This window comes from Rattus rattus, chromosome 7, assembly GCF_011064425.1.
Source record: "Rattus rattus isolate New Zealand chromosome 7, Rrattus_CSIRO_v1, whole genome shotgun sequence".
Lineage (NCBI taxonomy): Eukaryota > Metazoa > Chordata > Mammalia > Rodentia > Muridae > Rattus > Rattus rattus.
In genome coordinates, this window is record NC_046160.1 from 23,696,778 (window position 1) to 23,722,024 (window position 25,247).

General features: G+C 54.3%; 2 protein-coding genes across 3 annotated transcripts in view; one reads left to right on the forward strand and one right to left on the reverse strand.

The window, feature by feature from the left end:
• Positions 1–19,745, forward strand: part of Otof (otoferlin) — a 95,786-nt gene extending 76,041 nt beyond the window's left edge. Inside the window, exons 15-46 of one of the 2 annotated variants that reach the window (XM_032909046.1) lie at positions 140–363; positions 775–883; positions 1,337–1,517; positions 1,618–1,738; positions 2,191–2,291; positions 2,383–2,473; positions 2,587–2,703; positions 2,975–3,127; positions 3,413–3,602; positions 3,704–3,828; positions 4,169–4,303; positions 4,756–4,917; positions 5,078–5,197; positions 5,688–5,849; positions 5,968–6,130; positions 6,656–6,786; positions 7,829–7,858; positions 8,114–8,245; positions 8,615–8,681; positions 10,116–10,252; positions 10,349–10,483; positions 10,673–10,810; positions 11,086–11,213; positions 11,317–11,487; positions 12,099–12,259; positions 12,931–13,073; positions 13,382–13,470; positions 15,304–15,402; positions 15,540–15,781; positions 16,215–16,393; positions 16,493–16,593; positions 19,210–19,745. In XM_032909046.1, the coding sequence (XP_032764937.1) occupies positions 140–363; positions 775–883; positions 1,337–1,517; positions 1,618–1,738; positions 2,191–2,291; positions 2,383–2,473; positions 2,587–2,703; positions 2,975–3,127; positions 3,413–3,602; positions 3,704–3,828; positions 4,169–4,303; positions 4,756–4,917; positions 5,078–5,197; positions 5,688–5,849; positions 5,968–6,130; positions 6,656–6,786; positions 7,829–7,858; positions 8,114–8,245; positions 8,615–8,681; positions 10,116–10,252; positions 10,349–10,483; positions 10,673–10,810; positions 11,086–11,213; positions 11,317–11,487; positions 12,099–12,259; positions 12,931–13,073; positions 13,382–13,470; positions 15,304–15,402; positions 15,540–15,781; positions 16,215–16,393; positions 16,493–16,593; positions 19,210–19,390 (4,418 nt within the window). In that variant the 3' untranslated portion in view covers positions 19,391–19,745. The remainder of the gene's footprint in view (positions 1–139; positions 364–774; positions 884–1,336; positions 1,518–1,617; positions 1,739–2,190; positions 2,292–2,382; positions 2,474–2,586; positions 2,704–2,974; positions 3,128–3,412; positions 3,603–3,703; positions 3,829–4,168; positions 4,304–4,755; positions 4,918–5,077; positions 5,198–5,687; positions 5,850–5,967; positions 6,131–6,655; positions 6,787–7,828; positions 7,859–8,113; positions 8,246–8,614; positions 8,682–10,115; positions 10,253–10,348; positions 10,484–10,672; positions 10,811–11,085; positions 11,214–11,316; positions 11,488–12,098; positions 12,260–12,930; positions 13,074–13,381; positions 13,471–15,303; positions 15,403–15,539; positions 15,782–16,214; positions 16,394–16,492; positions 16,594–19,209) is intronic. The other variant, XM_032909047.1, reaches the window with a different exon arrangement.
• Positions 19,746–20,547: 802 nt separating this feature from the next.
• Positions 20,548–25,247, reverse strand: part of Drc1 (dynein regulatory complex subunit 1) — a 35,771-nt gene continuing 31,071 nt past the window's right edge. Inside the window, exons 14-17 of the mRNA XM_032909048.1 lie at positions 23,533–23,804; positions 22,902–23,045; positions 22,460–22,562; positions 20,548–20,747 (exon numbers count right to left, since the gene is read on the reverse strand). Coding sequence (XP_032764939.1) covers positions 20,691–20,747; positions 22,460–22,562; positions 22,902–23,045; positions 23,533–23,804 — 576 coding nt within the window. The 3' untranslated portion in view covers positions 20,548–20,690. The remainder of the gene's footprint in view (positions 20,748–22,459; positions 22,563–22,901; positions 23,046–23,532; positions 23,805–25,247) is intronic.

The window sequence follows — 25,247 nt, forward strand, 5'->3', positions numbered from 1 at the left end:
GGTGTGAGTGAGAAGGCTGCCCACACCTGCCTGGTACCCAGGAGACAAAGAGCCCTGAGCTCAGCACCCAGAGCTCACAAAGACCCCGCATCCTGAGTGAGCCTTGGCTGTGTCTCTACCTCTCTCCTCACTGCTCCAGGCTTCCTGCCTACGCTCGGCCCAGCCTGGGTGAACATGTACGGCTCCACACGCAACTACACGCTGCTGGACGAGCACCAGGACCTGAATGAGGGCCTGGGGGAGGGGGTGTCCTTCCGTGCCCGCCTCATGTTGGGACTGGCTGTGGAGATCCTAGACACCTCCAACCCAGAGCTCACCAGCTCCACCGAGGTGCAGGTGGAGCAGGCCACACCTGTCTCGGAGGTGAGGGCAAGGCTGTCCAGATGGCTCACGCCACCCTCTCCCCAGCATGCAGCTGACTTCCTGTTTTCCCCCATCGCTACCCTGTCTACTCGGAGGCCCTATTTGACCCCTTGGCAAGGCCTCAGTCTCCATCTACTGCTGACCTATACCCTACCCAGAGACCCCATTATAGCCACCAGTGACCGATGGCACCCACCCCTGCCCCTTTCCTCAGCCACAACCATCCTTGTATCTACAGAGCTAGCCATTCTCTGGGGAGCAAATAGGGCTTGAGTCCAGACTGCCTAGCCTCAAAGCTGGATAGGACCCACCCCAATTGTCAGCCAAGAGCCTATCTATGACATTAGGACCCTGACCCAGGCCTGTTGCCCCACGAAAGCTCAGTATAGGGTTTAACTGCCTCCCCCACAGAGCTGCACAGGGAGAATGGAAGAATTTTTCCTATTTGGAGCCTTCCTGGAAGCCTCAATGATCGACCGGAAAAATGGGGACAAGCCAGTGACCTTTGAGGTGACCATAGGTGAGTGCTGAGATCATAGGGAAGGTTTTGGGCTTCTGCTTGTCACTGTTGTCACTGTGTCCCATGCTACAGAGATCAGGCAACATTGATGTGTTTCCCATGACTGTCCTCAGACACCCACGAAGCAGCTCTGGTTCTTGGGAGTGTACTTGACTATAAGAGAGGTCAACCTTCACTCTACCAAAGGGGCAGACTGGGACTAGAACATTAGAAGAAAGTAAGGGGATCCCCAGTACCCTGTGGTCGAGAAAAAAGAGAAGAAATCTAGGCCGTGCTCTGAACTGGGCACGGCCAACATCAGAGGTCGCCCTTATGGTTGACATGGGGCTCTTCCCTGGGTGGTGTTAACTGAGCCCTGTTCTCTGACTTTACCTCTCCGAGAGAAATACATGGAGGGTGGAGTGGGTGAGGAAGGGGATATTGCAGGCCTCTCACAAGCCACTCTATGTCCAGGAAACTATGGCAATGAAGTCGATGGTACAGCCCGGCCCCAGCGGCCTCGGCCCCGGAAGGAACCTGGGGATGAAGAAGAGGTAGACCTGATTCAGAACTCCAGTGACGACGAGGGTGATGAAGCCGGGGACCTGGCCTCAGTGTCCTCCACTCCACCTATGAGGCCCCAGATCACAGACAGGTGGGCCCTGCCACTTGCCCATCCTCAAGTGGCCTTGGTCCTTACCTCCCAGGGCCCTAGACCTCAACGTCCCTCAACCTCCCTCTGCATCCTGCCCCAGGAACTATTTCCACCTGCCCTACCTGGAACGCAAGCCCTGCATCTACATCAAGAGCTGGTGGCCTGACCAGCGGCGCCGGCTCTACAACGCAAACATCATGGACCACATTGCTGACAAGCTGGTCAGCCAGGCTGCGGGTGACGGGATCTGGGAGAGTGGGTGCATGTAAAACACAGGCTGTGTCTCCAGAGACTTGTCTTGAGATACAGAAAGGGGACACCCACAGGGTCCCAGAGCTCTGGAATGGCGTCTAAGGGTCCCCTCTAGGTCTGGGCTCTCAGAGGCAGCTGGGCAGGCTACTTTAGATCTGCACAAGACCTCTCTCCAGTCCTGAGACCTGCTCTGTCCACCATGGTTATAGCTCCAAGTGCTTCTTCCTGAAGGAGCTGAGGACTCCCAGCTAACCAAGAGTCCCCAACGTCTACAATAGACCCTGGGGGATTAGTGGCTCCTTCATTATGCATATAAACTGGCCCACATTACTAGGTTCCTGGGGTGAACGGGAAAGATCTGGGGGAAGAGGAGGAGGAGGAGGGCTAAGGCCCAGAATGCACTTGAAACCCTGCTCCACAGGAAGAAGGTCTGAATGATGTCCAGGAGATGATCAAAACGGAGAAGTCCTACCCGGAGCGCCGCCTGCGGGGTGTGCTAGAGGAGCTTAGCTGTGGCTGCCAGTGAGACCCACGAAGAGGGTAGGGTGGAACAGGGGACACTCAGGCCAGAGCAGGGCTAAGTCCTGCCTCTTCTATCCCAACCCCTCTGCAGCCGCTTCCTCTCCCTCTCGGACAAGGACCAGGGTCACTCGTCCCGCACCAGGCTGGATCGGGAGCGCCTCAAATCCTGTATGAGGGAGCTGGTGAGGTCACAGCAAGACCCCCCGATAAAGGAAGCCAGTGAACAGGGGACGTCTCTCCTTGAGCTCAAGCTGACACCCAAAGCTGAGTGCTCCTCCCACACTCTTCCCAACAGGAGAGCATGGGACAGCAGGCCAAGAGCCTGAGGGCTCAGGTGAAGCGCCACACTGTACGGGACAAGCTGAGGTTATGCCAGAACTTCCTGCAGAAGCTACGCTTCCTGGCTGATGAGGTGTGTGACCTGAGAGGAGGGCGAGCGGGCAGGGCAGCTCATCCTGTCCAGATCCCCTAGGTGGCCTCTACTGACTGACAGCCAACTGTTGACAAGGTTGGGCCCAGTGGGAGAGAAAGGAAGACCCAAGAGGAGGGTCCTTCCCTTTCACGCCCCCCAGCTCTTCCTCACCCAGGCCCAGCTCCCAGGAGTGGGGTGCAGCAGGCTCAGGTATGGTAGCACTCTAGTGAGGCCGGGTCCCCTGGCTTGTGCCCCCGGCCCTCTGCTGCAGCCCCAGCACAGCATCCCCGATGTGTTCATTTGGATGATGAGTAATAACAAACGCATCGCCTACGCCCGCGTGCCTTCCAAAGACCTGCTGTTCTCCATTGTGGAGGAGGAATTGGGCAAGGACTGCGCCAAGGTCAAGACCCTCTTCCTGAAGGTGCTACAGGGGATGAGCCTAGGGTGGGTGGGGTGGGTTCTCGCAGAGACTCCCCTGAGGCTGGCATGCCTAAGAGGAGGAGGTGGAGCCCTTAACTAGCAGGTTCTCGGAGGTCTGGAGCCTGCCTGTCCCCCCTGCCTTCCCCTCTTAGTCTTTCACATTCAGCTCTGTCCAGAGAGGGGGTAACTATAACTCTGTCTAATGCTTCAACACCGCCCTGGGCCTCCCTTACCCTGTGAGTCCTGGAAGTTCTCGGGCTCTTGGTGACCCTGAGCCTGCCCTTAGCTGCCAGGGAAGAGGGGCTTCGGCTCGGCAGGCTGGACAGTACAGGCCAAGCTGGAACTCTACCTGTGGCTGGGCCTCAGCAAGCAGAGAAAGGACTTCCTGTGTGGCCTGCCTTGTGGCTTCGAGGAGGTCAAGGCAGCCCAAGGCCTGGGCCTGCATTCCTTTCCGCCCATCAGCCTTGTCTACACCAGTGAGTGAGGCCTCCTCATCCTGGGTGGGCTACTCTCCCAGCTTAAACTCCCAGGGGACCACAGGGCCACATGGCATGGCTTAGCCCTCTCTTCCCCACAGAGAAGCAAACCTTCCAGCTCCGAGCCCACATGTATCAGGCCCGAAGCCTCTTTGCCGCTGACAGCACGGGGCTCTCTGATCCTTTCGCCCGAGTCTTCTTCATCAACCAGAGCCAGTGCACGGAGGTAAGGACCTGAGGGGAGGCGGCTCTGGCTTTGGGGGGCACTGGGAGGCTTGCAAGTTCCCCAGACCTTCAGAGGGAAGCCCTTCAGGTAGCTGGCTAGGCTAGTAGAGGCCACCAGCTTGGACGACGCCCGCAAGGCAAGGGAGTCTTCAGCAGGGCCCTGGGAATAGACTTCATAGAAGCCCGGTGGCTTTGAGGAGGTTAAGGCAGCCCAAGGCCTGGGCCTGCTCTCTTCTTTGGGGATTTCTGGAAAAGCAGGGCATTCAGCCATTCCTGTTTGTAGAGTTCCTGAATGGAAACAATATCCACCACTTGTTCCCCACCCCTCACCCCATGATCAGGTCCTAAACGAGACACTGTGTCCTACTTGGGACCAAATGCTGGTATTCGACAACCTGGAGCTGTACGGTGAAGCTCATGAGTTACGAGATGATCCCCCCATCATTGTCATTGAAATCTACGACCAGGACAGCATGGTACAGTGGGCACTGGCGCCAGTGACCTCTAGCAGACCTTCCCCTTTCTGGTTCCCTACCCTCCCCCGAAGCTCTATGCTGGCTGCCTCCGAGGCAACTGGGTTTGTTGGGAAAGTGGGCTACTCACCAAGTTTTCCAGGTGCCTCCTGCCCACCCACCACAGACTGACCCTTCTCCAGAACCATGAGCCTCTTGGGGACCAGGTGCAAACCATGGTGTTTCCCATCTCCTGGATAAAACACGCTGAGGCCAAATCTTCCAGAGGTGTACCAGGAAGCCCTGTTGTCACAGCCCCACCCCCACCCCCAGGGCTCTGATCCCTCCCTGTATCGGCAGCAGTCTTTCCATGGAGGTTCTGGAGTAGGGAGGAAGGATCAGAGGGGCCAGTGCTGCCTACAAGCCAACTCAACTGTTGGGGTGCCCAAGGGAACTCTAGAGTTTTGTTGTGCTAGGGCAAAGCTGACTTCATGGGCCGGACCTTCGCCAAGCCCCTGGTGAAGATGGCAGATGAGGCATATTGCCCGCCTCGCTTCCCGCCCCAGCTTGAGTACTACCAGATCTACCGAGGCAACGCCACAGCCGGAGACCTACTGGCTGCCTTCGAGCTGCTGCAGGTCAGGGGGCAAGCAGAGGGGGCCAGGGCTGAGAGTCAGATCTCAAGGGGCCTTGGGCTCTGTGGCCTGCCCGTCCCTTCTGTTCTCATGACACTAACTCACCTCGGAAAGGGCCCCCTCTCCCTGGGCTCGCCACTGAGTTTATGACCTCATTCCTCAGATTGGACCATCGGGGAAGGCTGACCTGCCACCCATCAATGGCCCAGTGGACATGGACAGAGGGCCCATCATGCCTGTGCCTGTGGGAATCCGGCCCGTGCTTAGCAAGTACAGAGTGGAGGTGTGTGAGGGCGCTGTGCCCCTCCCCACCCCGCCCATGACCTTCGCCCAAGGCCTGTTCCTCTCCCTCTCTCTTGCTACACAGAGGACCACGAGCCATCAAACTCCTAGTCCCATAGGGATGCTTCTCGGTTTCAGAAAAAAAGATACCAAGGGCCCAGCGTGGAGGGGGCTTGTCTAAGGTCACTCCTGAGTCAGCAGCACTGACTCAGGTCCCAGCCCAGCCTAGGCTGTTCCGCTCTGACAGTCACATCGCTGTGCCCAGAGCCGTTCTAAGCCCTCTTCCTTCCACAGTGATCTTTACTCATAAAGACACTGCCTCAGCCTTCGGAGGGCACTCCCCTCATGCAGCCTCCTGGCGCTGTCTGCACCGTCCTCCCTGTGCCTGCCCACTGCCATCTAGCTCCTACTCCCACCCCTGTTCTCCTGGGTCACCCTTCCCCGCCACCACTGGCTCCCTCTACAGAACCACACTCTCCCTCTGCTATCAGGTGCTGTTCTGGGGCCTGAGGGACTTAAAGAGGGTGAACCTGGCCCAGGTGGACCGGCCACGGGTGGACATCGAGTGTGCAGGGAAAGGGGTACAATCGTCCCTGATCCACAATTATAAGAAGAACCCCAACTTCAACACCCTGGTCAAGTGGTTTGAAGTGGTGAGTGTAAGAGCTGACAGATCTGGGCAGGGCTAGGTATGACCAGCGCAGTTTGCCTTAGCTGGAGCCTCTTCGGGCCCCTTTCTCTGAGGTGTAAACTGTCACCACCATCCCTCAGGACCTCCCAGAGAATGAGCTCCTGCACCCACCCTTGAACATCCGGGTGGTGGACTGCCGGGCCTTCGGACGATACACCCTGGTGGGCTCCCATGCAGTCAGCTCACTACGACGCTTCATCTACCGACCCCCGGACCGCTCGGCCACCAACTGGAACACCACAGGTAGGGCCACCTAAAGCCCAGGTCTGGTTCTACTGGGCTCCTAGAAGGGCCCTATCTCATAATGCAGTTCAAGCACCCATCATGGTTTCTAGAGCATCTGTCTAAGGGGTAGCATGGCAGTGTGGTGGGGGTTGGGGATGATGGACTCCCTTGGGAACAGAGAAGGCTGCACAGAGCTGCCCCTTACTCTGAAGCCAAGAGCCAGCACTGGACAGGCCCTCCAAAGGCTGAGGGCAGATGACATCTTCCACCAGGTGCTGGAGGAGACCCAGTCCCTCCCCTGCACACAGCCTCCTAGGCCTCACCTCCAGGTCTAGCCTCAGTTCTGCTGTCTGGATGCACAATGACCCACCCTTCTCTCTAGCTCATTTCCCTTCCTCAGGACCATCTTGTTCTTATATAAGTCCTGTCCCTCCTCTGCCCTGAGAAAGTTCCACTGCAGATCACGCTCTTCCCTCCTTAATGCCTCTCACTGTGACTCTGTTCCTCCTCTCTCTCTCTCTGTCTGTCTCTCTGTCTGTCCAGTCAGGCTTCTCCGGGGCTACCACATGCTGTGCAATGGGGGCCCCTCTTCTTGCCCCACAGGGGAGGTTGTAGTAAGCATGGAACCTGAGGTGCCAGTTAAGAAGCTGGAGACCATGGTGAAGCTGGATGCGGTAAGGCGAGTGGCCGGCCCGATGCTGGCCGGGGACACACAAGCACAGGTAGCACACTGGAGAGCCAGGCGGGCCTTCCTGAGAGTGCAGCCCTGACTTGCCTCTCTGTGTAGCTGTCAGAAGCTAACTTTGACCACACAGCACTGTCTGGAGCAGGGTACTAGGGGGTCCGGGAGCAGACGGTGTGCACGGGCGAGACATGGAATGGTAATGGGTAGCGTAGAGGTGGCGACCTGCATCATTTCACCTCAGAAGTGACCGCCAAGGTGATGGACCGCTTATGAGACAGGCGTCTTTTGTACGGAGGAGGGGAGGGCATTTTCCATGCCAAGTGCTGCCCCATGAGCCCAGGCTGGGGATTCCCATGGGGAAGGACTTAGTCCTCTGGCTTCAGGATTGGGAGTGTCTACCTGATAGAAAAAGGCTGTACCAGAGGGCCGGAGAGATCCGCCTCCAGCTGGCCATTCTGAGGTCCTGCCCAGAACCCTGAAAGGGCTCCCTCCCACCTCCCTCCCACGTTCCCAGCCTCCTGTTCACTGCCTCACTTGCCTCACACAGCCTGGGGCATTTCCCAGCTTCTGAGACCTGATCTAAAATGATCTTCCTTTGACTAGGCCAGTGAGTAGGCCTGGGGCTGCCAATGGTCTCTAGAAAGGACAGCATGAGACACTGGGTCCTGCAGCTCTTGGTGGTGCTGCAGCTCTTGGTGGCGCTGCCTAGAAAGCTCACTGCCAAGATGCTTGGTTTTGAATATTCTGCTGCACCCCTCCCCACCAGCTGTTCATAGGTGACTCTAAGATTCAGGCAGCCATGGGTCTAGTAAGCCAGAGGGAACAGCAAAGGTAGCCTCGAGTAGGCCCTTAGTCACATTCGCAGGTAGCCTGCCCTTCTGAATCTGAATGCCTTATAGTCAAGGGCAAGGGGCTCACAGCTGGGTGCAGCCTTGTGGCTCCTGTCCTTTGGGCTGGCCTGCTTCCTGCCCCTCCCAGTTAGTTCTCAGTGGCTAACCCTGCCCTGTCTCCTTGGTTCTTTCCCTCTGCAGACTTCTGATGCTGTGGTCAAGGTGGATGTGGTAAGTGTGGGAACCATGCAAGGGCCTTGGGGTAGGAGAACCATTCCATTCACTGACAGAAGGACTTTCCTAAGCCCAGCCATCCTTCCCTGAGTGACAGCCCTGCCTGGGCCTGTGGCTTACAGTGGCAGGCTGTGACTCCTCCCACAGTACTATGGCGGATGGAGGGGCCGTGGGTAGGAATCATTCAGAGTCTTGGAAAAGAATGGAGAGTAGGAGAAACTATGGGATGGTCAACCTGGCCAACCCCCCCAGGCTGAAGATGAGAAGGAAAGAAAGAAGAAGAAAAAGAAAGGCCCATCAGAGGAGCCAGAGGAGGAGGAGCCCGATGAGAGCATGCTGGATTGGTGGTCCAAGTACTTTGCCTCCATTGACACAATGAAGGAGGTGAGGCCTGGGCAGAGTCTGGGGGTAAGGAGGGATGGAGGGGGTGGGCTGCAGCTGAACCAGCTGGACATCACTCCCTCAGCTCCTACTCTAACCCTCAGAGTCAGTTCCCTGAGCTCTCCCCTCAGAGCCCTCCCTCCTCAGGTTGATGGGCAGTTCACCTCCTAGCTTAGCTGTGTGTTCCACACAGATCTCTGACATTTTCACGATGAGCCAGGTACCATACCAGATGTTGTGTGAGCCCAAAGATAGGTGCCACAAAGGCGCTGAGCAGCTTTAGTCTTGTGACTAGAAGCTGAAGATGCCACGCCACAGGCTATGGAGACATCCGTAACTGGAAGTCAGGAAAGCCCCTTCATGTTTTGGCAGCAACTTCGACAACATGAGACCTCTGGGATTGACTTGGAAGAGAAGGAAGAAATGGATAGCACTGAGGGTGAGCCCTGGACCCCCAGCATCTCCACCCGGAACAATACCTGCTCCTTCAGTGCTGGTCTGGGCTCCAAGGGTCCAGCTAAGGACTGCTACAGCAGTTTCCACTCTACTCAGTTCAGCAACCATAGCAGCAGGCACATAGCATGGAGATCAATAGAACATCTGAGCTGGAAGAGACCTCCTAGTTTGTTCCACGGTTTCTGTAATCTCTCCCATGGAACTACATTAATACTATTCTGGAAGGGAAAGAAGATTTTGGGGACAGATCCATTTAGGAAATGCTGGTTTAAGTGCGTTCCTTTGGTACACTTCTCAGAGCCTTTATATGAGTATTGTGATGCGAGTGTGTTTCTGTGTGTATCTATGTGTGTGTGTGTGTGTGCATGTGTGTCTGTCTGTATATGAGTGTGTATATCTTTGTATCTATGTGTATCTGTGTCTGTCTGTCTGTATATGAGTGTATGTCTGTGTGTGACTGTGTGTGTCTCTGTTGTGTGCCTGTGTCTGTATGTGTGACTGTATGTCTGTGTATCTGCATATGTCTGTGTGTATCTCTGTGTATGCCTATGTCTCTGTGTTACTGTGTATCTGTGTGGGATTGTGTGTCTGTGTGTGTCTGTGTGTTTATGACTGTGTGTCTATGTGTGTATGTGTGTGCATCTATGAGCCTGTGTGTGTGTGTGTGTGTGTGTGCATGTGTGTGCATATTGTGTGTGAAGGGAAATGCTCATGTACCACATCATGGGCTCGGAGCTCAGAGGATAGCTTCATGTGTTTCTCCTCATCCTCCACCTTGCTTGAAACAGGCTCTCGCTGCCTCTGTGTACACCTGACTAGCTGGCCTGGGGGCTTCCAGGAATTCTCCTGTCTCTCCCTTCCATGTCCCCATAGGAGCTCTGGGATTATAATCACTAATGCTACCACCCAACTCTACATGAATTCCAGGGGTTCAAACTCAGGTCCTCATACTTACATAGCTAGCTTTTTCACCTCTGAGCCATCTCCCCAAGCACTGGTGTTATCAACTTTTCAAAGAAAGATACTATGTAAATGATTTCCTTTTTGTCTAAGCATGCCAGTGGCACTTAGACCTCAGATTCCATGAGATTCAGCTTGGGAAATGCTCATAAGAAACAACCTTGTTAATATATACCTAGGGAACCAAGGGAGCAGACAGTGGACCACACGGTGACAGGTTCCTGACTCCAGATCCAAACCCTTCCCTACTCACTCTGCTAAGAGCAGACAATAGTCTGTGCCCCTGTCTCGGGCATAACCCGCTGTCTGTACCTCCTCGTGGAATACATTGAGACTCCAAAATTAAATGGGGGAAAGGTGGTGGAGCTGGGTCTGGGGCTCAGACCTTCCTGCTCTGGCCCTTTCTGCCCCACACTGCCCTAGATTGACTAGAGCCTCCTTTTCTATTTTGGGCCAGGCCTGAAGGGGCCAGTGAAGAACAAGGAGAAGTCCAGAGCTGCAAAGGAGGAGAAAAAGAAGAAAAATCAAAACCCTGGCCCTGGCCAGGGATCGGAGGCTCCTGAGAAGAAGAAAGCCAAGATCGACGAGCTTAAGGTGGGGGGCTGGGAGTAGACCTTGTCCAGATGTAGGGTGGGAGGCAGCAGATGAGGCCAGATGCTGGCATGAGGCCTGACAGCCAGTCCTGCCCAGGTGTACCCCAAGGAGCTAGAGTCGGAGTTTGACAACTTTGAGGACTGGCTGCACACGTTCAACCTGTTACGGGGCAAGACTGGGGATGATGAGGATGGCTCCACAGAGGAAGAACGCATAGTAGGCCGATTCAAGGTCAGGCGAAGAGCGTGGCCCAGCCGTTGATCCCCCACAACCTCACTTCCCTACGTCCCTCACCACTGCCTCTAAAGTCCTTGGATCTTCCATGGTCCAGCAACTGAAGTGTTACGGCCCTGTCACAGTGTGTACCTCCACCGTAGGCTAGTTGGCAGCCTGACAACCCCACCTCATGCCTTGCTCCAGGGTTCCCTCTGTGTGTACAAAGTGCCACTCCCGGAGGATGTGTCTCGTGAAGCTGGCTACGATCCCACCTACGGAATGTTCCAGGGCATCCCAAGCAATGACCCCATTAATGTGCTGGTCCGAATCTATGTGGTCCGGGTAAGACTCCCTTTGCATCCCGGCCCTGCAGGCCTCCAGGCCTCCTGCTGGAGGGACTGCTCCACGACATTAGAAGGATCCACTGGTCTAGTCCCCATACTTCTAGAGAGGAAGTCCAGCCCTGGCGACAAGAGCCAGCAACTTCCGTAGTGCCACACAGTGAGACTTCTGTCTCTAAACCAATGCCTCTGTCCCCACTTCTCAACATCATGGGTCCCTCAGGAACGGGGCAAGGGCACCCAAGAGTCTGCTTAGGCACCACTTACCCTGCCTAGGCCACAGACCTGCACCCGGCTGACATCAATGGCAAAGCCGATCCCTATATCGCCATCAAGTTAGGCAAGACTGACATCCGAGACAAGGAGAACTACATCTCCAAGCAGCTCAACCCTGTCTTTGGAAAGTAAGGCCTCGAGCTGCCCTCTGTGCCCACGTTGGCTCTTAGTCCAGTCTTCACCCCTTACCCGTCTCAACCCATACCCTCTTCCGAATACCCCCTCCAACAGGTCCTTTGACATTGAGGCCTCCTTCCCCATGGAGTCCATGCTGACAGTGGCCGTGTACGACTGGGATCTGGTGGGCACTGATGACCTCATCGGAGAAACCAAGATCGACCTGGAAAACCGCTTCTACAGCAAGCACCGTGCTACCTGCGGCATCGCGCAGACCTATTCCATGTGCGAGAACAGAGTGGGCCCAGTCGCTGGGGAGGGGCTGGGGACAGGCTGGGGGCAGGGATTGGGAAGGGACTGGATGTCTGCTGCACGGCTGCATCTTAACACTAAGACAGGACTCTGAGTGGTAGTTTGGAAAGGTGACCAAGCTAGGATTTTGGTCCTGGGACATGCCTTCACCTCACACACTCTGAGTGCAACTTCAGGGGCCGGGCCTGAATATTCCAAGATAGGGCAGGGAAGGGATTCCAGGACAAAGGAGGCAGAATGGGGAAAAGAAGAGAGAGATGGGGCAGGGCTGGAAAGGCCTCTGCCTCTTACAGGCTGAGTGGCCCTGGTCAAGTCCCTTCTTTCTCTGGTTACCTGATGCCTCACAAGGGCTCTTAAGGGATGATGGGGTGATGGTTGGTTGGGGAGCACCTGGATGTCAGAGCCAAAGCTCAAAGTAGAAGGACCAGCCCTAGCAGTCCTAGTGTCTTGGGTGAACCTGGGGCTGCAGGAAGCCCATTGCTGATGTAGGCAACAGGCGATTGTGGAGAACTAGCTAGAAGGATCTGCCACCTGGGAGGACCCAGCCTGAACCACTTCATCCCTGTGTCTCCTCCCACGCACAGACATGGCTATAATATCTGGAGAGACCCCATGAAGCCCAGCCAGATCCTGACCCGCCTCTGCAAAGAGGGCAAAGTGGACGGCCCCCACTTTGGTCCCCATGGGAGAGTGAAGGTCGCCAACCGTGTCTTCACAGGGCCTTCAGAGATAGAGGATGAGAATGGTAAGGGACATTGGAAGCAGCTGGGAGGCTTCAGGGGCCATCAGAGAGCCACACTTTGCTATGGGGGACTTCCAGATGTCCTCTAGTGACCCTGGGCTCCATACTCCAGAGCCCCCACCAGCCTGCCCAGCCACTGCCCTAATGCTTTCTCCTGTATCTCACACACTGACTCCCCTCTTTCTCTCTCATTCGTCCCCCAATGGGCCAGGAAAATACCCCCACTTTACAGAAGAGCAAACTGAGACCCAAGTTCTAGTTTGGTGACTTGCCCAAGGTCATGTATCTCTACAGAGGCAGAGCAATGATGTGGGCCCAGTCTCTCTGACTCCAAGCCCCACCCCACCTCCACCCACCCTGTTCCTCTCTGCCCATGAGACACTTCCCAGAGGCTAGAGAAGGGTCTGTTCTAGAGAACTTAGACCTCCACAGAAGTGGCTTCTCCTCCTTTGTCTATCCCTTTCACAACCCATCAGGGTTCTCTGTTCAACTTCCCTAAGCCTGGTAAGCCAGGGTCATGGGTCTCTGGAGCCTGGGGTGTAGCTGAGACCTTGGCCTTCCTCAGTGTCTGTCTCCCTAGCAATAAAACAAAGGTAAGGTAGACAGGTCATGACTCAGGGCCCCCTGGTTCTGAAGAGGCCAGGTGTATGCACCTGATCTGCTGGCCTCCACAGGTCAGAGGAAGCCCACAGATGAGCACGTGGCACTGTCTGCTCTGAGACACTGGGAGGACATCCCCCGGGTGGGCTGCCGCCTTGTACCGGAGCACGTGGAGACCAGGCCGTTGCTCAACCCTGACAAGCCAGGCATTGAGCAGGTGATGTGCACGTGGCTGGAATCCTAAGGGTAGAAATGGGGTTCACAATATTCCCTGTGTCCCCACTGTATTCCCACGTACTGCCCCAATGAGGCCAACCTGAAGGGCAAGTGTGGTTCTGAGACCTACATCAGACTGTTGGCTCCCTGCCCCAGAAGCTGTTACTGGATATTGGTGACATTATAAGTCATCCTAGCATCCAAAGCTAGAAATTGATGGCATGCACCTTTAGATAGGCCAGGAGAATGGACCTCCTTGCGCAGAAGGAAAAGTCACTGAGACGTCTGCCACACCCCTATTTTCCTCAGGGCCGCCTGGAGCTGTGGGTGGATATGTTCCCCATGGATATGCCGGCCCCTGGAACACCTCTGGATATCTCCCCCAGGAAACCCAAGAAGTGAGCTTTCTGGGCAGGGACACCATCCCCTAACCCCACCTCAGCTACTTCCCACCACAGCCTAGATCTTCTTTCAGGTAGAAGGCAGCCTGAATGAGTCACTCTTCCCAGGGCCTTAGGGTGGCCAGGCCCTTCCAGGGGAGAACCAGACCAGCCTATGACTTCTGGGGCCTTTCTGCTCTGCCCACAGTGAATGAGATGTACGCACCCCGGCACACTCTTACACGTGCTATCCCTCTCACAGACATATCCATCCCTCACAGTCACCTGCGCTCACACAGCACACACACACGCACACTCTCTCACACACATACACTCACACACACTGTCTCTCACACGCACACTCACACACACACACTCACACAGCACACACACACACACTCTCACACACACACACACATACACACACACACTCTCTCTCACACACACACACACACACACACACACTCTCACACACACACACACACACTCTCACACACACACACACACACACACACACACTCACACACACACACACACACACACACACACTCACACCCACACACACACACACACACACACACACACCCCCACCCACACACTCACACCACACACACACACACTCCCACACACACTCACACACACACACACACACACACACACACACACACACACACACACACTCTCACACACACACACCCACTCACACACACACACACACTCACGCCACACCCTCACCCGCACACACACACACACACACACACACACACACACACGCAGTCCTACACAGAAGAACCCATCAGAGCCTGTTCTGCACCACTGTCACAACATTCTACCAGCCTTTTTTCCGGGTGACTGCCACAACATAGGGGACTGAATGCCTGAAAAGGACCAGAGGTGGTAGAGGAGGAAGTGCCAACCTGAAGCTAAGCCACCTGCCCCACCTAGGTGGTCTTGGCTCCTGGAGCTGAGTGTCCCCCTGAGTAAGGTGCCAGGATGGTCACCGCCTGCTGCATATCATCAGCCCCTGGATTCGGGGCCAACCCTCTGGGCATACAAAGCTGCCCGTGTTCGATTTCTTACTGATTTTCTTTTCTGACAATACTGGGGATTGAACCCAGAGCCCCATGCACACTAGGCAAACACTCTACCCCTGAGCTACAACCCTTACTGTTTCTTGAGGATTTTTAAATAGGGATTGGGCCTGGTATTTCCATTTTACTCTGGCCACAAGCAAATGGTGCAGCCAGCTCTGCCTGTAGCAACCTCCAGCCTGAGGCTAATGCCTTCTGTTCCAGGCTTGACCACAAAGGGGGAGACCCAGCTCTATTCCAGAGAACCACATTCCCACACCTTCACCTCACTCAGAATGGTTGAAATGTAACCACCCTGTTTGCAATTTCAACTAAACTCAAAATGAACGTCCTGTTTAACACAAGGACATAAAGGAACCCAGAACCGTGGGCTTCCACTTTGGGCCACTGAGCTTAACTGGGAATTTCTTAGAAACAAAGCTCTGGCCTTTAGACACACACAGAATATACGACCTGCCTCATGGTAGCTGCTCCCTACATGGGGATAGCTGGGCATGGCCACTCCTCTTCTTCCTCCCCATCTTAAGCCTCAAAGCCCCAGGAGTGTTCATGGGTGTCTGCTCCAGACTGGCTGGTTTTCCCCTAACTGATGGGCACTACTCAGAAACCTCCCTCTAGTCTCATCCCCAACTCTCCGAGCCCACTCGAGTCTCCTGGGGCTTCTCTTGCCAGCACACTAGAGACCCAGCCCTGACCTGTCCCCAGAACCTGGGACAAGCCCTACCCCAGGCTGCTGATGGGCGTCCCTGCACCTGTCCAGGTATGAGCTGCGTGTCATCGTGTGGAACACAGATGAGGTGGTCCTGGAAGACGACGATTTCTTCACGGGAGAGAAGTCCAGTGATATTTTTGTGAGGGGGTGGGTTGACAGTCACTGCCCCGGGCGAGGCTGAACTGGGCATGCCCCCTTTCCTGGAAGGGATAAGGGGGTTCTGGGGTGGGAAGAGGCCCTTGCAGTGTGGCCACAGAGCTGGAGCAGGTGACTCCTCCCAGCAGGTGGCTGAAGGGCCAGCAGGAGGACAAACAGGACACAGACGTACATTATCACTCCCTCACGGGTGAGGGCAACTTCAACTGGCGATACCTGTTCCCCTTCGACTACCTGGCGGCCGAAGAGAAGATCGTTATGTCCAAAAAGGAGTCCATGTTCTCCTGGGATGAGACGGAGTACAAGATACCTGCGAGGCTCACCCTGCAGATCTGGGACGCTGACCACTTCTCAGCCGATGACTTCCTGGGTGCAGAACCAAGAAAGACCTAGGGCCTAGAGCTGAGGGGCAGGGGTGTGGGCAGGCTGAATCCGTGGGAGGGGGTCACCTAGTCCTCAGAGATTCTCCAAGAATCTTCCCAGTTGCTTGTCAGGGTCCTAACTGGACCAACAAGGTGGGGTGGGCACACCAGGTGGCCGAGGTAAACACTGGTGGGGAACCAGCAGGAATCACTAGGGAGGCAGATTTCTCTGGGTCTCAGATTGCATCATCTTTATCTGCATCTGCAAGCCTGGGTTTGGTAAGACATCAGTGGGTGATGCCCTATAGCCAGGATGATGGTGGCAGATGCCTAGAGACACTCTAAGAAAGAGCAAAACGAGAGCGGGAGTGGAAGAGGAGGAAGCAGGATAGTCCCCACCCCTGCCATGTCCACCCGAAACTGACTCCGATGTTACCGCAGGGGCCATCGAGCTGGACCTGAACCGGTTCCCGAGGGGCGCCAAGACAGCCAAGCAGTGCACCATGGAGATGGCCACCGGGGAGGTGGATGTGCCCCTGGTTTCCATCTTTAAACAGAAGCGTGTCAAAGGCTGGTGGCCCCTCCTGGCCCGCAATGAGAATGATGAATTTGAACTCACGGTGGGTACAACTCCTGCTTGGGGTAAGACCTACATGGGCCAGACTGGGCTACCCAGCCCTGTGGTTCGGACGCCAGAATTCTTCTGTTCTTTCCTTCAGGGCAAAGTAGAGGCAGAGTTACATCTCCTCACGGCAGAGGAGGCTGAGAAGAACCCGGTGGGCCTGGCTCGCAATGAACCTGACCCTCTAGAAAAACCCAAGTGAGTTCCTGCCTGCCGAGACCCCCAATCACACCATGGGAGCAGAAAAGAGAAGAGCGCCCAGACCCTTCTGGTCTTGCCCTTACTCCAAGAACTACTTTGTTCCCTCCCAGCTCACAGCTCCATCATGGGGGAGCCCCTCCTTCAGCCCTGTAGCTACCTCTTCCCTCTAAACCAAAGAAAGCCCATGAGCAAAGAAGGCAGTTCCTTTCCAGGGGAGCCCAGCCACCAACTCCAATAGTGATATGGGTTCCTCCTAGTTTTTTGACAAGGGCAATGCAAGCACGCCAAAGGTGGCTAGACTTGCTGCTGGCTTGTAGGTGGGCTTCCCCGCAAGAGCCAAGCCCCTTTCCACCCTCCTGTTGTTTCCTTGTGCTCATCTGCCCTTCCCAATGCTCCAGTCGGCCCGACACAAGCTTCATCTGGTTCTTGAACCCTCTCAAGTCTGCCCGCTACTTCCTGTGGCATACCTACCGCCGGCTACTCCTCAAACTCCTGCTGCTCCTCCTCCTGCTGCTGCTGCTTGCCCTGTTTCTCTACTCTCTGCCTGGCTACCTGGCCAAGAAGATCCTTGGGGCCTGAGCCCTGCAGCCGCCTGGGTCTGGTACTTCTTCCTTCTGCCTCTAGACAAGGGCTGACCAGCACATAGGACTCACTTAACAAACACAGATACACATACGACTTCATATGCGTACGCACAGTGCACACATATGGAAGTACACACACGCACCTAAGCATACACAGACGAACCCAGCACATATGTGCACTCACATAAACATGCATTGCAAACTTTCAAACTTTAAATCTCATCAGAACCAGAAATGGCTATTTTATAATTTTTATATTATTGGGTCAGAGAAGTGACATAGCTTGTTCAAGGTCACCTGGCTCTGCGGCACTGGGTCTCCAGCCTAGGTTGCCAAAGTGCCAGTCTAGTGTTTACCAGCTACAGGAGCATTATTCTCTGATTTTACTCCAGTTCCACAGGCAGGAGGAAGCTGAGACATGGGCGGGATGATCCAGGGGGCGGGGCGGTCCAGAGGGCGGGGCGGTCCAGGGGGTGGGGTTTGGCGAGGGTTGTTCTGAAACAGTTCCTCCTCCTTGTGATAGAGGTCTCCCTGGGCACAGCTGGTTCCTACCCCCAGGACAACTTGTTCCACCAGGGAAAACAGTCAAGCTGCCATCAGCTGAGGACCATGTCCCCGCAGGCTTTGAGATCTGCCAGCATGTTCTCAGTTCACTAATTCCCTAGGTCCAGGAAAAGGAATTCCTGTTAAACCATCTTACGAATGAATTAACTGAGGCTCAAGGGGGTCTAACCTGCCCACAATATCAGGAGATAGAAATTCAGGCAACCTGGACCCACATCCTTGCCCTGTTGCCCCTCTTATAATGGGGGTATGGCCGCATCCTCTGAAAGATGATGGGGCAGTTGTTGGAAAAGTATATCCAGAGGCTGGGGAGATAGCTCAGTCAAAGGTACGTGAGGACCCACGTTCAAGTCTCTAGCACTCACAAAAAGAGCTTAGGCATGGCTGCATCTGAGCCTGGGACCCCAGCACTGTTATGGGTAAACATGGGAGGATTTCCCGGGCTTTTTGCCTGCCAGACTAGCTTCAGGTCAAGGAGCGACTCTAGCTTAAATAGAGTGCTACAGCAGGACCTTCTCAGTCCTCCTCTGGCCACCGTTGTGTACACAGCTGTGCCCACTGGCATGCACACACACACACACACACACACACACACACACACACCAGAGTATATCCAACACTTTAATTTTGTATTGTGACATTTTACGGAGCCTGCTGATCTTCTGACACAAACCTCAGACAGTAGAGGCTGATGAGGGGACCTTACCAAAGAACTCTGCAGAAAGCAGAGCAGGTTAGCACCCTGAGTGGGCAAGTCGTGGAGCATGAAGCACGGCACTCAAGCTGCTCTGACGCTTGCTGCGGATAATATCTGTGGGTTTATCCTAAAGGGAAGGTTTGAGGGCCAGGGATGTGGCTCAGTGGGCAGAACGCTTTCCCCGCATTTGTGAAGCCTTAGGTTCAATGGCCAGGGCTACATAAACCAAGGATAGGGACGCATGCCTGGAATCCCAGCCCTCAGCGGGTAGAAGCAGGCAGATAAGTAAAAAGTCATCCTTGGCTACATGGTGAATAAAAGGGCAGCCTAGGCTAATTAAGACCATGTTCCCAAAAAGGGAGGGAAGGAAGGGAGGAAGGAGGGAAGGAGGGGGGGGAGGGAGGGAGGGAGGGAGGGAGGGAGGGAGGAAAGGCAGAAGGAAGTTGAACAATTCTGATTTTCTGAGACTATGGGGAGACAGAAGGCTGTGCGATATACTATATACACGATCTCAGGAAGGACGTGTGGCCTGCAATACTAAAGTTTGTTTTAGTTCATCACTGTAAGCGATCGGGTTGAGTCCCTGACAAAACTGTCACCTAGGCTCGGGGTGGAGCTGAGGCAGCAGAGGTCTCCCAGAGAAGACAGGGTCTAGATGCTGGCAATCTGATAAAGGCTCCACCCCAGCTCTAGCACTCGCTACGGAAGGACGAAGAGGTGGGAGCCCTGTGTGGGTAGCTTATGCTGATTGTCTTCTCCCCACCCTAGCCGGCCCGACACGGCGTTCGTCTGGTTCCTGAACCCACTCAAATCTATCAAGTACCTCATTTGCACCCGGTACAAGTGGCTTATCATCAAGATTGTGCTGGCCCTGCTTGGGCTGCTCATGCTGGCCCTCTTCCTCTACAGCCTCCCAGGCTACATGGTCAAGAAGCTCCTAGGGGCATGAAGCGTGCCCACCCTAACCCGCCCCAGCATCCCTCCAGGGGCTGCTGCGTTTGCCTTCCCTCACCTGGACTCTCTCCCAGCTCCCTGCGGAACCCGACCACGCCTGGCAGCCTTGAGCAAGACGCTTGCTGGGCTTCCATCCCCACCCCACCCCCAAAGTGCTGCTTGCCTGAACTTGTCCCATGCCTGCCTGGGGTTTGGGGTACAGTTGACCTTCAAAACCAGATACTCTCTCGCCCCACTTTCTAAGGTACCAAGTTCCTCTGCCCAGCCCCAAGAGTGGTAGTGGCCCAACCCTCCCTTGTGCTCTCCAAATCGTGTGTTAAGGCTCCAGTGAAATGAACCAAGGAACATGGGGCAGTGTCCAAGGCTCCGATAAGTAGGAACACGTGTAAAGCACCAGAAATGCCCGCAGAGGCAGCACATCACTCTACAGAGCATCCTGACCAAGATGGCAGCCGTGGCCAGCTGCTCCTGCGCATGCTCTCCGCTTGGCTCCCCCTCCCCCCACGCCACTTAGCCTCAGGCTCCTCATCACTTACCAGGGATGCCTCTGCCTCGGCCAGCGCGTGCCAGCTAGTATGCAAGCTCCAAGAGTAAATCAGGTGTCCTAGCCGCCCTGAATACTGCCCTGTCCTGCCTGCCGACGGCCACACCCGAGTGTATGCTGAGTGCTGCCCTTCTGCCTCTGCGAATCTGCTGGCTGCTTTTCTTGGGTGTGATTTTATTTCTCTCTCTCTGTCTCGCTCAATAAAATAAATCAAACTCTGAGACAGAAGTGGAGCAGAAAGGGATAGGTTTGTGGGGGGGATGGTGAAACTTTTGTGGGTAACCTCTTGTGAAGCAGCATTTAAGGTGGGCCTCGGGCACAGAGCTGCCAGCCTTAGCTGCAAACAGAAAAGTCTACCTCCACAGCCGAGAGCACACACCATGGTAGACCCAGAAGCCCCAAAGCGTAGAGAACGTCCTTCAGTTGGGGGATGATGTGAAGTTATACAAAGCCCCAGTCTCTACCCATAGAGACCAGCATTTCCCCAAGGACAGGAAGGGAGCCTGGTGCTAGTCTCTCCCATCTGAGCCCAGGGACAAAGCTCTGTAATACTACTTAGGGCAGGACCACTGTCCGTGTCGACCTGGCCTCTTCCACAGCATTCAGTGTAAGCTTTCATAGACTTTATTAGAACTTCAGGGAGCAGCACTGCTTTACTTTGGCAGCTAGATGCAGCTCAGGAGAATCCAGGGAGGGCCTGGCTCTCAGGCGACAGGTGCAGACTCTATGACACCAGGGTGCACAGCCTTCTCTATTTTGAGGGCATCCGGAAGCCCTGAGTTGGAGGGACCTGCAGTTCCAAATTTACCTGAAAATTAAAGGGTGAAGGTCATTTTCTTGCCTTCTGTGAGGGCTCACATGCAGACGCTGACTCTCCCAGAGTCCAAGTCCCTGCAAAGGGACTTCTTCAAAGCTGAGACATGTTGGGGTCCCTGGAGGATGGCAGGGCTTCCCATCTGCCTCCAGATAGTGCTCCCAGGAGCACTCTTCATGCTCACCAATCATCCTCCTTAAATCCCCCTGCCCCGTTGTTTTCTCAGTCTAGCCTTGCCCCTAGCCCTCGTCTCCTCCCTCTTGTACACAAAGGAATCCATAGACACAGAGGCCATATGTCCCCAAATGTCTGAGTCCTGTCACAGGCTAAGAAACCATCATGGTATCAAGATTCACCCCATCCACCTTCCAGGTGTGACCTGGGACCTCAGATCAGCCTGGAGCAGTATGTCTTCTGTAGCTAGACAAGGGACTGGAGACTGTCATGGCCACCTTGGCCCCAGGACCACCCTGAAGTATCCCACCACAGCCAGAGTGTGTGCAGCCAGGTCACCCGGACTTTTCCTTCCTCCTCTGGCCAGTCCATGGTAACAAGTAACGGTTGTCACTGGAGTGGACACCTCTGACAGCACAGAATCTGCTCCCCACTCAAGGGGACCCTCAGTCATGGGGACCAAGGGGAAGCTCAGTGCTGTGGGATTCTCACCAAGTCTCCAAACTTGCTTCCCTCTGTGAACCAGGGAGGAGAGTTTCTGCCTAGCCCCTGGCAGGTTGTTAGAGCATTCAAGGGTGGGAAGGGGCCTTGGGGCCCAGAAGCTACTTCTGGACTTGGTATTGTTTTTAAAAAGAATTAATTCTGGCCAAGTATGGTGAAGAATGTGTTTAATCCCAACACTCAGGAGGCAAAGGTAGATGGATCTCTATGAGTTTGAGGCTAGCCTGGTCTACATAGTGAGTTCCAGGATAGCCAGGGCTATGTAAAGAGATGCTATCTCATGAAAGAAAGGAAGAAAGAAAGAAGAAAGGGAGGAAGGAAGGAAAAGAAGAAGGGAAGAGAAACAAACAAACCAACAAACAAGGATGGTTGTGAGCCAGCGAGGTTACTCTGCAGGAAATGTGCTTGCATAAAAACCTGACATCCAGTCCTGTCTCCTTCACCCACATGGTGGAAGGAGAAGGCTATCTCCTCAAAGTTGTCTTCACGTGTGCCATGGCATGGGAGCACACACACAGACACACGCACGCACTTAAAAAACTTAAGAATGATTCAGGCATGAACCTCTTGCTTGTCACTCCAGTACTTGCGAGACTAAAAAGAAAGTCCATGAGTTCAAGGCAGGCTTGCACTACAACGTGGGCAGCTCTCACGAAAGGGAGGAGGGAGACACAGACGTAGCTCAATTTGCAGAGCACCTGCCTGACGTGTGCAGAAGCCCTGGGTTTGCTCCCCAGCCGTACATACACGGGGCGCATGCCTGCAATCCCAACTGTCCCAGGTGAAGGCAGAATATCAGAGGTGCAGGGTCGTCCTTGGCTACATCTTTGGTATAGAGTTTGAGGACAGCCTAGGCTACTTGACACATTAGATCAAAGAATTAAAGTTAAAAGCCAACAGAGTGGTCAGAGCTGAGTGACCCTGAGGCCGTGACCCCAGCAGGACAGTCTCAGTCCTTCTGGCCTTGCCAGCAGATGTCCCCTCCTGAGCCGTGGTTTCTGATCTTAGCCTGCCCGTGCCCCAGCACCCACCTTGGCCTGGAGATACTGCTGCAGCAGGGACTGCATCTCTGCATTCTGCTGCTCCAGAGAGTCATTCTCCATCAGCAGCTTGGCCCTCTGGGTCAGCACGAGGCTAGGGGTGGGATATATGAAGCGCGTTAGCTAGAAGTCAGCCTGGTCTTCCTTCCTGTACTGATTAAAAGCCAGGCCCTTGGTGTTTCTGCTCTGGTGGCGAGTAGGGGAAGACCTGGGACACTTCCCTTCCTCCCAGGTTAACAGTGACAGACAAGGAGGATGGGAACACCACCCGCCACCCACGCCCTCTGCCCCCACTGCCACCCTGTACCACCTGCCACCACCCACTGCCATTCAGTCCCTTAGACTGTGAGCACAGGAGACACAGCTATGCCCCTGGACAGGGTTGCCCCTACAGACCACCCAGCTCCCCATCCTTCCAAGCCCTGATGCTGACTAGTATTTCTCCAAGGCCTTGAACAGCGCATCCCAGAGGTTCTGCTTGGAGAAAGGGATAACCATAGCCAGCGATTCCCAGTACTCTGTGTCCTTCAAGTTATTTCGAGTATCTTTCTTCAATCTCTGTACTGGTCGAGCATCCCTGGAAGTTAAAAGCAGTGGTGCCTGTTTCTACCTGCCACCCTAGTCCCCCAGGCAATACCAGTCACATTTGTACATGCGTGTGTCTATGTGTGTCTCTACGTTTATGTGTCTATGTATGTATATATGTTTGTATGTATGTGTATGTATGCATGTGTGTATGTGTGTATGCATGTGTATGTATGTGTGTATGTGTGTATGCATGTGTATATATGTGTTTGTGTATGTATGCATGTGTATGTGTGCATATGTGTATGTATGTGTGTATACATTGTATATGTGCATATGTGTGTATGTGTGTGTATGCATGTATATATGTGTATGTGTATACATGTGTATATATGTGTGTATGCATGTATATATGTGTGTATGTACGTGTGTGTCTATGTGGACAGCTATTTCTCCTCTGACTCAACACTGATTGTGTCCCAGCCTCCTAGTACCCACGTCCCCAGCAAGCCCTCCATCACCCCTGTACCACTGCTCACTTGGGCTTCTTCAGCCCCGTGACAAAGGCATCCAGAATCTTGAGAACATCATTGGGGTGGATGAGCATGGGTGAAGACAAGTTCTCCTGTTCTCCCAACTCCCTGCCCACAAGGCTTCCATTGTCACTTCCCTGCTGGTCCTCTAGCTCTGTGGGGTCTCCATCTGATTTGGACGCTGTGCTTCTCTTGTCCGTCTGGGACATCAAGCTCGTGTTCTGCAGCGCTGACACCAGGCTTGTGTGCTCCGTGTTGCTGTGAGTGGAGATGCTGACCTAGAGAGAGGCGCAGGGTTGGCAGTGGTCTGGATGCACCCGACACACAGTGAGAAATGACAGAAGGGATTAGCCAAGTCTCCAAAAACCCTGCAGGATGCTGCGCTGGCCAGTTGTGTGCCAACCTGACACGAACTAGAGTCATCGGAGAGAAAGAAACCTAATGTGAGGAAATGCCTCCACGATATCCTGAGATCTCAGGATCTCGTGATCAAGGTGAGCCGGGCCTGCCTGTTACAGAGGGGACCATCCCTGGGCTGAGCAAGTCTCGAGGAGCAGGTCAGTGAGCAGCAGCCCTCATGGCCTCTGCATCAGCTCCTGCCTCCACGGTCCTGCCCTGCTTGAGTTCCTGTCCTGTCTTCCTTCAGTGACAGACTACAGTGGGGAAGTGTAAACTGAATAAAGTCTTTCTCTCCAACTTGCTTTTTGGTCATGGTGCTTCATCCTAGCAATAGAAACCCTAACTAAGAAAGACACATTTACATAAGGACAGAAGGCAGGTGAGTAAGGAGGGGGCACGCTCTGGAGTAAGACCTGTGTTCCATCCCTAAATCCAGTTCACCGGTGTTCACTGTGCTGCTAGCCACGTTTCAGTGCGGTAAATAACCCCTTTGGCTCATACATAATATAAACTCAATTCTGCTAAAATTTTCAAACTTAAATGTCTTCCTCCTGTCCCATCATGAGAGCACACCATGAATTATTAAATATATCCCTTAAGGATGGAATCTGCAGTTTCCAGTCTTCTATTTCAAATAGTGCCCCAATGAAAAAGCTGTAATAAACATATAGTTTCAACCGCATTAAGAGAGTATCCAGGACTATGCCTTAATTAGGACTAGACTGAGCCACATAAGACCCTGTCTCAAAAATCAGAGGTGGGGGGGAGGGGGAAGGAAAGAGGGAGAGGGAGAGGGGGAAGGAAGAAGGAATGAAGAAAGGAAAGAAGGAAGGAAGGAAGGAAGGGACAGAAGACAGAGACAGGCAGAAAGAAAGAGATGGGGTGGGGGAGGAAGAGAAAGGGAGGAAGTCAACTGTTCTGTCTACAGGAAAAAATCCCAGAAGAAATGTAAAATGGCTGATGCTATCAAACTGTCCTCGCTGAGGGGACAGCCGTCACATTCCCACCAGGTGTGCCTGTGACAGCACATCCGGTATGTGCTAGCAGACACTGAGCTGTGCTGCCAACCCGACAGACAGATGTTGCTGTGTGGTCCTCACCTGCGCTCCCCTTTCTACAGGGAAAGCGGATCGCAGGTTAAAGGTCGCCTTTACTAGCCGGGTGGTGGTGGTGCATGCTTTAATCCAAGCACTCAGGAAGCAGATCTCTGAGCCGGAGGCCATCCTGGTCTACAAATGGAGTTTCAGGACAGCCAGAGCTGCACAGAGAAACCCTGTATCGGGCGGGGGTGAGGTGGAGGGAGGTTGCCTGTCCTAGCCCAA